The following is a 13,735-nucleotide window of genomic DNA, read 5'->3' on the forward strand; positions in this document are numbered from 1 at the left end:
ATTACTTCCTTCCATTTCCATTTCACACCTCAAATATATCTCTTAATTTCTTCGAAGTGAGGAGCATCACCATGCATAATATGATCACACTGCTCACAAATAAAGCTCACATAAAAGGAAAGCAGCATTGGGGAATGCTACTGGAGAGAAGTCACGGTCTTCATGACAAACAAGTCCAACCAGACCACTGACATGCCACCATCAATTAGAATGCAGCATTTTTATTGGAAAAGTCCACATATTAGGCAATTCCCTTTGTGAAAAGGTTTTGAAATACACAGATGGGGAGCAGCTAATAATTAAGATTATATATAACATATATTCATACTGCCAGTACTATGCATACATTGGAAAGCTAGCTTTTTTTTTGCATGTCCCCATTACAGAATACATTTCAAGTTGACAATACTGTGTTTCTCACCATTGAAAATTTGCCGACAACTCTCCTAAAGAGTCAACATTAAATTGTTAACAATTCAAAACATGAAAATAATTAATTCTATTTACATGTCTTTGAGGTTATATATGAGAGTACTGATATATTAAAGATTTGTAAAATTGGCAGCTAAATGTGTTTCAAGATTCATCCAGATGACTCAATGAGGACTTCACATAGCTTTATAACAAAGCCACTCTTTCTTTTCTACTCTTTTTAGATTATCTATCAAGTTATACTGGCTATGATTGAATTCTGACTTTAAGAAATGGTTGCTATAAAGAAGAACTGACAAAGGGTGTTATTTTAGAAAAAAGGGGATTCAGGATGAGTACTTAAAGGTGGAGCTCAACTCATCATGTTTGAAGTCTGGGACAACCACTTCATGTGATTATCATTTAGTTGAAAGAAGCCACAGTCATAGGTTCAACCTCCATGTAAGTCATTCATTTCTTGTTTTATTTTTAGAAGTTAATTTTCAGTGCATTTTTTTTTACAGAGCATAGAAAACAACATTCTGAACACTAGTCAGGTATGATTCCTGATCTTGCCTGTCCTATGTCTTCAAGTGGAATTATGGATGGGTCAAAGCTAACTCATCCCCAAACCTGGAAAAAAATACACAAACTCTAATTATGCCCTAGTAGACTCATCTTTTTTTTGCATAAACATATGACTTAAGTATTATTTTAAAAGGGGTGTGGACTTTGGCTATTATTGTTCATTATCACAAATTTATTTTAGGCAAAGTTATTTGGATCCTTTTGTTCATTTTCACAAGATCAAGTATCACTTGACCATGCCTATGTTCAAAAGATGAGTCACTGGTTCCAGGCCAGCTCAGAGAGATTCACAGAAGCATATGAAGCCAATTTACTTCAAACCCTATCTGTTGAGCACCAACTATGTGCTAGGCACTATATAAGGTGCTGAGGACCCAAAGAGGAAATGACAAGGATTCTGCCCACAAGGCACTCACAATCACTAGAAGCAGATCTTGAGATGGAGAATAAGTTCTGTTATAATCTATCAACCTAAAAGGAAGAAAAAATAGCGGCAAGCACATACAATTACTTTATACTCTATGAAATTGGGCATATTTAGAAGTGGCAAATGTCAATTATTCAGTCTATATTTTACTTAAAGTGTCCTAATCTGTCCTACAAGGAAAAGAAAAAAAAAAAAAGCTGTTTGAATCTTCATGCGTGAGGGAGAAGGTAGAGAAAATTCCTCCCTCCAATTCCAAACCCAAACCCTTATCGTTACATTCATGATTCTTTTATTGCCCAAAGACACAGAATAAAAGACAATGCTTTGTGATGTTAACTTCATTCCATTTATTTTGGTTCTAAAGAGATGCATGCATTAAACTTGAAGCATTCTACGTTATTGAAATATTTACATCATTGTACATGTGATGTGGAGGAAAATTTCTTCCTATCTTGGGATAGAGGTGTAATAGATTTCTAGTCTAGGCTCTTATATTTAAAGTGACTTGTGATTTTTCTCAAATGAGGGAGATATTCTACTGGGATCAAATTTACCACAACCTGCCCCCAAATGAACATAGGGTGCAGTTTTGGACATTTTGCATCTAATTGTATTTTGAATTGATTAAGGACACCACCACTGTAAACAGTCATGGCTTTCACTATTTCAGTTGTTGTAGCTGAAAGGTATCTTGTTCATTTCAGTGTTCTTGCTCTAATTTCACTCTGCCTTGCAGGTTTGAAACACAGCAAACATTAGAGTTCAAATTACACTTACCACAGGAGAGTTGGGCGCAAACAATATGACATTAATACAATTTAGCAGGTTAGAACATAGAAACAAATTCAAATTATCATAAACCACACAGGGGATTATTTAAGTGGACTTTAGAAAGGACATCTCCTCTCCATGAGATTTAGTGAATAAGACCCACATCCATAAAACCCATACCTCTTTCACAGGTAAAGGTAGGAAACCCAATAAACCAGATTGAACAAGCAGAAGGCAGTGGGGAAGAAGATCCGTGCATATGAGTCCATTTTGGCGATACGGATATGTATCCTCCCATGTCTCCAAGCTCCTGTTCGGCAATCTTCAAAACAGCAGAAAAAACTGGCACAGTCCTTGCCATCGAGACACTCATACCCATATTCTTCATCTCTCTCTTGAAGGTGAGTGGCATTGTTCATTTGAATGGTTGCTGATCTTGGGCGGATATCAATGGTAGGGGCCTGAGACAAGGGTAGGGAAGAAGAATTAGATATACTTGATAAATCCTAGATTAAGTCTCCACAATGTCACCAATGTGAATGATGAATCTGAAAATGAGTACTCAGGAAATTGCTATGACATCGTGATCTACAATGGTAAAATTGAACTTAGAAGGATAGCACATTTGCAGATTTCAAATTTTGAGCTTAAGCAGTGCAGCTGAAAATAATACCATCAAGCTAATAGCTATAGCAAGAAGATTGAACACCAAAAGAACTCAAAGTTTAAAGATTTAAATCAAACAACTACATGGAATCTTAGTCTAGTAAATATTAGATGTGAGATTGGTTACATGAAGGCATTTAATGGTATTGCATGTGAGTAGAACAGAGAAATAAAATGCATTAATTTTGAACTCAAATTTTGTGTCATGCTTACCTATAGGCAAATGGTAAACCCCATTACACTGAGCAAAGTATAATGTACTAAATGCTATTAAAAGAAAATGTTAAAATATATACAAATGTAGGAGTTTCCTAAGTATAGGCCACAAATGGTATGGCTTATGTTTTAAAGACATATAGTGCTTTGTCTAACATTTACCATCTAGAAGCTTTAGAACATCAGCAATGTTTACCTATATGTGAGTCAACATTCAGAAAAAAAAAATGCTACCACCTTTTTAGCATTTGAGAAGAAACTAATATCAATAAACTGAATAATTTGATTTTTGCTGTCATTAATTATGAAATAACTATAAATCTCAATGATTAATTTAATTTGGAGGAGTTTGTTTTGGATATTATAAACACAAATCCCAGTGTCTCTGGGAAAATTATCAGAATTCAACTGGGAAAAGAAATATCATTGCAGTATTACATGATAGAGCCAAAAGGCCCCTGGATTATTCTAGAAGAAAGGGATGGATATTTTAACTTAAAGCATTTCAAAGAGTATTATTTTTATAAAACTGACAGGTAGGGTTCAGACCAATGGAGATTATTAAATTTACTTAACAAAAAACAAATCTTATTTTGAATTCAGCTTTACAGAGTTACATTTTAAGAACATATATAGTATATATGTTAGGTGCTGTCAGTGAAATTGGATCCTATTTTTATCTGGGAAGAGAGGATAAGTTTTGGTTTTGATGTTTAAAGAGGCCCTCTTTTCTAAGGACATCTCATAGAGTTTGCAGCTTTTGAGCTTTATATAGGGTCAACACTTCTGTGAATTAGTGTAGGGTTGATGACTCAACTCTGGAAATCTATAAAGCTTTCTTCATCTCAAAGCCCTTATCTTTAGTAGAATGCTTAAAGGTCTACTCACTAAAAAACAAAAGAACTCGAAACACCATGTAAGCGTTAATAATTAAATTCAGCAGTTGCATGCAGTGAATTTTCATTCCAAAAACATTATACCTTGAAGGAAAACATCCGAAGAAGCTTTGGGTTTGTAGACAGAAAAGAGAATTGCATTTTTTTTTTTAATTAAAAGAAGGAAAAAAAGAAAAGAAAAAGACAAAATAAGACAAATTAAAAATACATTTTAAAAACATAGTAAGTAAAATGAACTGAAATTATAAACACAGAAGGACAATTCTGAACTTGGAATAAAGTATATGCCTAATGTTGGAAAATGGAATTTGGGGATTTTAATAAATTAATCCACAATTACTTAACTATAAAAGACAGTGTTGTCCACTTGTGAGGAAGCTTTCCATAGCCTGGCTTCCCTGTATAGAAGTATTGTGATTTTTATTTTCTAATTATTGTCAAAGAAGCCTTAATAGGTAAGTCTTAATAGAATGAACCAAAGAGCATATTAAATGGAAAAATAAGGTTTCAGCTTTTCCTTCACAGCTTAGTCTCTTTCTTGTTTTGATAAATCACTTGATTGTCTTAAAATAGGGAAGTCCATGAAATTCTCAGATAATTTAATTTTTTTTCAGTTTCTTTAATCTCCTCTGCAATCATATAGCTGTTAGGGCATAAAGGCTTTTTCCGAAGGACTCTTGTTTAAAAGCACACCCTCACATCCTTATCAATGCTGGAAGGTAATAATGCTGAATGGTATAGAACTCTATTCTTGGGAAAAATAATGGAAAGCGAAGAATGGGGAGAAATAATAATTTAAAAAAATACAACAACAAAAATAAAATAAGGTTAGAAAAAAATGCAAAGACAAGCAAAACAGAAAGGGAAGGAAAGGACTGCATAAAGCTTAGTGAATAGTTGGGAAATTAAGGATAAGCATTTCTTTTTGTTTTTATTACCAAGAATAATGATGATTTTTTTTCTTTACCTGTTGCAAATTGTTACATTCAAGTAAATATATGCCATTTGTAGAATCTCACCAGGTTTCCTGGAGATCCATCAGGATACAACCTAGAATCAGCTATATTTCCTCATTATAACTTAGTTCCCCCTAAGTTGGTGGGCCAGATAACTAGCCACTATTAAGGCCCTCATGGCCCTTACAGCAGACAAGGAAGGGCTATAAACTGAGGAGGCTAGGGTGACTTCCTTTGCCCCTGACTTAGAAGGGAATGGACCTTAACTTCCACAGGGCTTCCTATGAGCCAGCCGGCCACATTCAGGTACATAAATGGGTATACTTGCTCTCTTCAACATCCATATTAAAAGATAATTGCTTTAGGCTTGTTTATCTGTGCCTTTTTATTTAAAGTTTGATGGCAAGGTGAAGTCATCCTACCTTTTTCCAAATCATTGAAATCAATCCTTGTCGGTAAGTGTATAAATCATCAACATCAACCATCGTCATCATCAACAATTAAAGGTAAGGACTTCCATTTGTAAGGTACCATGTAATGCTTTTTACCTTCATTACCACAGTAGCCCTTTGAGGTAATTATTATAAAAAAATACATATTTTGTATATGAGTAAACAAAGACACTCAGAGGCTAAGTAACTTGCCCAAACAATAGAGTATCATTTCATTTAAAAACAAAATGATATACATTTGGTATGAAACCAATAGCAGTACTCTGGTGGTAACATGCACAGAGACAATTACTTGCAAAAATGTGGTGATCTTTGAAGTTTCAAGAACATTATGGCTTCCTAGTGGAAAGCCTTGAATGGAAATGTTATTTTAAAATAACAATAACTTAAGAATGTTATTGTAAGGAACAGAAAGGTGACAATCAATAGAAAATAAATGCAGGTGTCAGCAATATTTATAATTCCCATGAAATGAAAAGAGTGGGAGTCTTCCTTCATGAATCAGGTCTCTCCCAAATAACTAATGACCAAAATGAATTCTTATGTCCTAGCCAAACCCATACGTTCTGTTTTCATTTTGGAACCCAAATCACTGAGGTTTAGTCTGCAGACAGACTAAGACCCAACAAAAACAAAACCAGGTGGGCTTCTACATAAAAATCTCCATGATCCCAATGGGAAATGATACATACAGGGTTTTTCTTCTTTTTGTCTTTATCCTTGCTTGGTTTCCGGTTGCTGACAAAATAATGCAGGGTGCCATACTCCACCAAAGCAGAGAAGACAAAGATGAAGCAAACAGATACAAAGAGATCCATTGCTGTGACATAGGAGACCTTGGGGAGTGACTTCCGGGCAATAGTGCTGAGGGTGGTCATTGTCAGGACAGTGGTGATACCTGAAGAAAGGTACAGTAAAACAGACCATGTGACCTTATCAGCAAGTTGGGTAACTGAGTCACTACTGAAACAAAATTTGTTTTGTGACTGCTGATAAGCAACCTCAATAAGGGAAAGGAGGCGCAGGTGTAATCCATTCGCTCTGCCCACAAATATTTATTGCCTGCCTACCATGTATCAGTTACTATGACAAGCACTGAATATATGCTGAAAAATAAGATGAACATGTTCCCTGAGTGTATGTACCTTACATTTTAGTGACAAAGAACACTATAAATCAAGTGAGCAAACAAAAGTATAATTACAAATTATGGTTCATGCCATGGAAAACAGCATAGGTGTTGAAAACCTAGTTAGATGGAATGCTAAGGAAAGGCATCTTTGAAGAGGTGATAGTTAAGGAGCTTAAAAAGTTAGAAGACACCAACTTTTAGCTAATTGCAGAGTAAAAGGAAGATATTGAGGAAGGGACACTATGTCTTTTTTATTTTATTTTATTTATTTTTATTTTTTTTAACGTTTATTTATTTTTGAGACAGAGAGAGACAGAGCATGAACAGGGGAGGGGTAGAGAGAGAGGGAGACACAGAATCAGAAGCAGGCTCCAGGCTCTGAGCCATCAGCCCAGAGCCCGACGCGGGGCTCGAATCCACAGACCGTGAGATCATGACCTGAGCTGAAGTCGGATGCTTAACCGACTGAGCCACCCAGGCGCCCCCACTATGTCTTTTAAAAAAAAAAATAGAATACCTAGCATCTGGGGAGAGGCAGGGGTGTCAAGGTGATACTGGGATAACAGAAGTTGTATCATGCATAGCATGCAAAGGAGTTTGCATTTCATTTAAAATACAAGGAGAATCCATTCAATGCTGTTAAATAGAGGAGATGTGCTAAGTGACACGTTCTGATTAATGAGTTTTTTAAAGGATATGATATAGAAAGAAGATGGTGGAGTAGAAGAATCATGAATTCACCAACCTCACAGATATACCAAGGTGTAACAACTACCTATATTGCAACTCACTCTGAAAATGACCTGAAGATTGGCAGAACAGATCTTCTCTAACAGCTAAAGTAATAAAAAGAAGGCTACATCAAGAAAGGTAAGAGGAACAGAGATATGTTGAGGAACTTAACTGCTGCAGCTACCAACAAGTAGGAGGGACATCAGAAGCATGGAGGAACAATGGGATCAAGCCCCATACTGGGCCCCCCAGCCCTGGGCTCCTACACTTGAGATGAGTCGCTATGTCTGGCTTTAAAAATCAGGGCTTGGGGCAGCTGGGTGGCTCAGTCAGTTAAGTGTCTGACTCTTGATTTTGGCTCAGGTCATGATCTCACAATTGTGAGATAAGAGACCCATGTTGGGCTCCATGCTGAGCATATAGCCTACTTGGGATTTCTCTCTCTCTCTCTGCTTCTGCCCCACTTGTGAACACTCTCTCTCAAAATAAAAGTAAATAAACATTTTTTTAAAAAATCAGCATGGCTTAACTCCAGGAGAGCCAGAAGGTTATAAGGACACCAAGTCTTGACTTTTAAAGAGCCAGCACTGAAGAAGCAATAAGAAAAGTGCCAACTTTTCAAACACAGAAGAACCAGTTTGAAAAGGATATTTATGACTGATTTTCAAATATGTGCCAGAGGGTCAGAAATCTGCAGAAGCTTTCTCCAGGAAAAGAGGTACTGACAGGTGCCATTTTTCTTGGCATGCTTCAGCCTAGATGTCTGGATGCTTGCAAGGGCCATTTCTGAAATTATCTTCTTTGTGAGCAGCACTTGCACCACCCCCTCATTCCTCAATAGGTCCATCCCACATAATCCACCTGCCTCAGCAGGCACCCCTCCAAAGTGACTGCTGTCCTGACATAACCGGCCAGGTAGCCTCAGTTGGGACCAGTGACCCCTCAAAGAGTCTATTGCCCATATAAACAGGCCTCTCCGCTAGCTGTGTGAGGGGCAGACCCCACCCACCAATGTGTCCACAGCAGTACAGCCACAACAGGAAGATGCACACACAGGGGATATCTCTGGGGCACCTGGCTCTGGAAACAAAGGTGCTGTGGGGCACCACGGGATGCCTTCACCATAAAGCCACTAATTTCAAGATCAGATATAGCTGACCTACCTGATACATAAAAACAAACAGAGAGTTACAGAAAATGAGGGGACAGAGGAATATGTTCCAAACAAACAAACAAACAAAAAAAACAAGACAAAACCACAGAAACAGAGCTAAACAAAATGGAGATAAGCAAAATCCCTGGAAAAGAGTTCAAAGTAATGGTCACATGACTTGAGAGGTGGGTGAGTGAACACAATGAGAACAACAACAAAAAAATAGAAAATATAATGAACTAGTCAGAGCATATAATAACTATAATTAAAAAATGCACTAGAAGGAATCAACAGAAGATTTGAGGATGCAGAAGAACAGATGAGTGAACTGGGAGACAGGGTAATGGAAAGCACCCAAGCTGAATAGCAAAAAGAAAAAAGAATTTGAAAAATGAGAATAGGTTAAGGGATCTCTGACACAACACAAGCATACTAACATTTGCATTATAGAGGTCCCAGAGGAGAAGAGAGAAAGAAGGCAATAGAAACTTATTTGAAGAAATGACAGCTAAAAACTTCCCTAATCTGGGAAAGAAAAATGACATCCAAGTCCAGGAAGTCCCAAGCAAATCCAAGGAGGTCCACACCATGACACATAATTAAAATGGCAGAATTTAAGATAAGAAAACAGCAAGAGCGGGGCAAACAGTTACCTAACAGGCAAAACCCTCTAAAGTCCTCAGCTAATTTTTTCAGCTGAGACTTTGCAGGCCAGAAGGGAGTAGCATGATTTTAAAGTGCTGAAAGGAAAAACCTATAAACAACAATACTCCACCAGAAAAGGCTGGTATGTAGAAGGAAAGAGAGTTTCCTAGACAAATGAAAGTTACAGGATTTCATCACCACTAAACTGGCCTTACAGGAAATGTAAAAGGAACTTCTTAAGTGGAAAATAAAAGGCTATACCTAGAGGAAAATTATGAAAGAAAGAAAAATCTCAATGGCAAAAGCAAATATACATTAAAGTTAGCAAATTAATCATTGACCTAGTATGAAGGTTAAAATGCAAAATTAGTATAATCAGCTATATCTACAGAAATTAGTCAAGGAATACATAAAATAAAAAGATGTTAAATATGACATCATATACATAAACATGGAGAGTAAAAATGTAGTGTTTCAGAATGTATTTGGACTTAAGCAGCCACCAACTTAATACAGACTACTATATACTTAGGATGTTATATATGGACCTCATGGTAATCACAAACTAAAAACTTAAAATAGATGCACCCTCAAAAAATAAAGAGAAAATAATTGAAGCATAACACTAAAGAAGGTCATCAAACTATGAGGGAAGAGAGCAAAAGAAGATAGAAGTATAGGGGCACCTGGGTGGCTCAGTTGGTAAGCATCTGACTTCAGCACAGGTCATGATCTCACAGTTCATGGGTTCAAGCACTATGTCTAGCTCTGTACTGACAGCTCAGAGCCTGGAGCCTGTTTTGGATTCTGTGTCTCCCTCTCTCTCTCTCTCTCTCTCTCTCTGTCCCTCCCCTGCACATGCTCTGTCTCTCTCAAAAATAAACATTTAAAAATATTATTACTTAAAATTTTTTTAATGTTTATTTTTGAGAGAGAGGGAGTGGGTGATGGCAGAGAGAAAGACACACACACAATCCAAAGCAGGCTCCAGGCTCCCGGGTATCAGCACAGAGCCCAACGTGGAGCCCAAACTCACAAGCCATGAGATCATGACCTGAGCCAAAGTAAGATGCTTAACCAACAGAGCCACACAGGCATCCCTAAAACAAAATTAAAACAAAACAAAACTATAAAACAATGAGAAGACAATAATTAAAAATGGCAATAAATACATACCTACTGATAATTACTTTAAATGTAAATGGACTAAATGCTTCAATCAAAAGACAGAGTGACTGAATGTATTAAAAAAAAATAAGACCCATCTTTATGCTGCCTAAAAGAGACTCACTTCAGACCTAAAGACACATACAGACTGAAAGTGAAGGGATAGAAAAAGATATTTCATGAAAAGGAAAGTAGGAAAAACTGGGATGGCAATACTTTTTTTTCAGACAAAATAGACTTTAAGGCAAAGGCTGTAACAAGACAAAGAAGGGCATTACATATAATAAAAAGACCAATGCAACAAGAGGGCATAACACTTGTAAATATCTACACAAACCCAACATAGGAGCACCTAAACATATAAATATTAACAGACATAAAGGGAAGAAATTGTCAGTAATACAATAATAATAGGGGACTTTAAAAGCCCATTTACATCAATGGATAGATCATTCAGATGGAAAATCATTAGAGGAACAGTGGCTTTAAATACATATTAGACCAAATGGACTTAAGAGATATACACAGAAAAATCCATCCCCAAACAGCAGAGTACACATCCTTTTCAAGTGCACATGGAACATTCTCTAGGGATAGAACACACATTGTACCACAAAACAAGTCTTAATAAATTTAAGAAGCACAATTATATGAAAATAGAGATTGGGACACCTGGGTGGCTCAGTTGGTTAAGCATCCAACTTGGGCTCAGGTCATGATCTCACAGTTTGTGAATTTGAGCCCTGCATGAAACTCTCAGCTGTCTGCACAAAGCCTGGTTGGATCCTCTGTCCCGCTCTCTCTCTTTCTCTGTCCCTCTCTCTCTCTCTCTGTCCCTCCCCTGCTAGTTCTCTCTTTCTCAAAAATAAACAAACTTAAAAAAATATAAAAAAATAAAGTAGAAATCAATTATAAGAAAAGAACTGGAAGAAACACAAAGACAGCCCACTGCTAAAGAACAAATGAGTCAAGAAAGAAATCAAAGAGGAAATAAAAAAATACCTAGAGACAAATGAAAATAGAAATAATACGGTTCAGAATCTTTGGGAGACAGCAAAAGCAGTTCTGTGAGGGAAGTTTATAGCAATACAGGCCTACATCAAGAAACAAGAAAAATCTCAAGTAAAACTTAATCTCAAATCTAGCTTTACACCTCAAGGAATTAGAAACAAGAATGAAGCCTAAGGTTAGTAGAAGGATGGAAATGATAAAGATCAGAGTAGAAATAAATGAAATAGAGACTAAAAAGGAAAAGAAACTAAAACTTGTTCTTTTAAAAGATAAAATTGAGAAATCTTTAGTAAAGACTAATCAAGAAAAAAAGAGAAAGGACTCAAAGTCAGAACTGAAAGAGAAGTTATAACTGATAAGACAGAGATATAAAAAATAACGGACTATTTTGAAAAATGTGTGCCAAAAAAATGGATAGCCTAGAAGAAATGGATAAATTCCTAGAAATTTACAATCATCTAAGACTGACTCAGGACGAAATTTTTTAAAAAATGAGCAGGCTAATGGGGCACCTGGGTGGCTCAGTTGATTAAGCATCCGACTTTGGCTCACATCATGATCTCACAGTTCGTGAGTTTGAGCCCTGTGTCAGGCTCTGTGCTGATAGCTCAGCCCCTCCCCAGCTCACACTCTCTCTCCCTCTCTCAAAAATAAACATTAATTTTTTTTTTTAATTTGAAAAATGAACAGGCTAATTACTAGTAATGAAATTGATTTGGTATTCAAAAAAAACTCAAACAAAAGTCTGAGACTAGATGGCTTCACAGATGAATTCTACCAAACACTTGAAGATGACTTCATGCCTATTCCTCTCAAACTATTCAAAAAATGGAAGAGAAGAGAATGCTCCAAATTCATTTTATAAGGCCAGCATTACCCTCATAACAAAACCAGAAAAGACACTACAAAAGAGAGAGAAAGAAAATTGCAGACCAATATTCCTGATAAATATAGATGCAAAAATTCTCAACAAAATGTTAGCAAACTGAGTTTAACAATACATTAAAAGGATCATTCAATACTATTAAGTGATATTTATTCCAGGGATGTGAGGATGGTTCAGTATGTGCAAATCAATCAATGTGATGCACTACATTAACAAAATGAAAGATAAAAATCATTTTAAAAAATCATATCATCTCAATAGATGCAGAAAGGCATTTGACAAAATTCAACATCCATTCATGATAAAAACTCTCAACGAAATGTGTATAGAAGGAATGTACCTCAACATAATAAAGGCCATATATGAAAAACCCACAGCCAACACCGTAATGGTGAAAAGCTGAAGAATAAGACAAGGATGTCCACTCTCACCACGTTTATTTAACATAGTATCAGAAGTCCTAGCTATAACAATCAGATAAGAAAAAGAAATAAATGGGGGCACCTGGGTGGCTTAGTCGGTTAAGCATGTGACTTCAGCTCAGGTCATGATCTCACGGTCCGTGAGTTTGAGCCCCATGTTGGGCTCTGTGCTGACAGCCTAGAGCCTGGAGTCTGCTTCAGATTCTGTGCCTTCCTCTCTCTCTGCCCCTCCCCTGCTCACGCTCTCTTTCTCTCTCTCAAAAATAAAATAAACATTAAAAAAAAAGATTAAAAAATTTTTTTAAAAAAGAAAAAGAAATAAATGGTGTCTCAATTGGTAAGGAATAGGTAAAACTGTTAACTATTTGCAGATGGTATGATACTACATACAAAAAACCCTAAAGACTCCACCACAAATCCTTTTAATTGCATCAAAAATAATAAAATACTTAGGAATAAATTTAACCAAGGAAGTGAAAGACCTGACTCTGAAAATGATTATAAATTGAAGACAGCGCAAACAAGTGGATAGAACATGCTCATGATTTGGAAGATCTAATATTGTTAAAATGTCCCTATTACCCAAAGTAATCTACAGATTCAGTGCAATTTCTGTCAAAATAACAAAAACATTTTTCCCAATCCTACAATTGTGTGGAGCCATACAACATCTTTCATAGCCAAAGCAATCTTGATGAAAGGCAAAGTTGGAGGTATCACAATCCCAGGTTTGAAACAATACCATGAAACTGTAGTAGTCAAGAGTATGGTACTGGCACAAAAACAGACACATAGACAAATGGATCAGAAGAAAAGAGCCCAGAAATGAATCCATGCATATATGGCCAATTAATCTACAAGAAAGGAGGCAAGAATATGCAATGAGAAAAAGAAAATCTCTTTGATAAATAGTGTTGGGAAAACTGGACAGCTATGTGAAAAATAATGCAACTGGATCACTTTCCCGCATCATCTACAAAAATAGACTCAAAATGGATGAAAGATCTAATGTAAGACCTGAAACCATAAAACTCCTAAAAGAAAACATAGCTGGTAAACTCATGGACCTCAGCCTTTGCAATATTTTTTTTCTGAATATGTCTCTCCAGGCAGGGAAAACAAAAGAAACCACAAACAATTGGGACTATATCAAACTAAAAACCTTTGGCATAGCAAAGGAAACCATCAAGAAAACAAAAAGGCA

The 13,735-nt window shown here is 36.3% G+C and overlaps 1 protein-coding gene across 2 annotated transcripts in view; it reads right to left on the reverse strand.

Annotated features, from left to right (window-relative positions):
* Window positions 1-205: 205 nt before the first annotated feature.
* GABRG2 (gamma-aminobutyric acid type A receptor subunit gamma2) overlaps window positions 206-13,735 on the reverse strand; it is a 113,843-nt gene continuing 100,313 nt past the window's right edge. Inside the window, exons 8-10 of one of the 2 annotated variants that reach the window (XM_015067006.3) lie at window positions 6,076-6,281; window positions 4,060-4,083; window positions 206-2,658 (exon numbers count right to left, since the gene is read on the reverse strand). In XM_015067006.3, the coding sequence (XP_014922492.1) occupies window positions 2,383-2,658; window positions 4,060-4,083; window positions 6,076-6,281 (506 nt within the window). In that variant the 3' untranslated portion in view covers window positions 206-2,382. The remainder of the gene's footprint in view (window positions 2,659-4,059; window positions 4,084-6,075; window positions 6,282-13,735) is intronic. The other variant, XM_015067007.3, reaches the window with a different exon arrangement.

Source organism: Acinonyx jubatus, chromosome A1 (assembly GCF_027475565.1).
Source record: "Acinonyx jubatus isolate Ajub_Pintada_27869175 chromosome A1, VMU_Ajub_asm_v1.0, whole genome shotgun sequence".
Classification (NCBI taxonomy): domain Eukaryota; kingdom Metazoa; phylum Chordata; class Mammalia; order Carnivora; family Felidae; genus Acinonyx; species Acinonyx jubatus.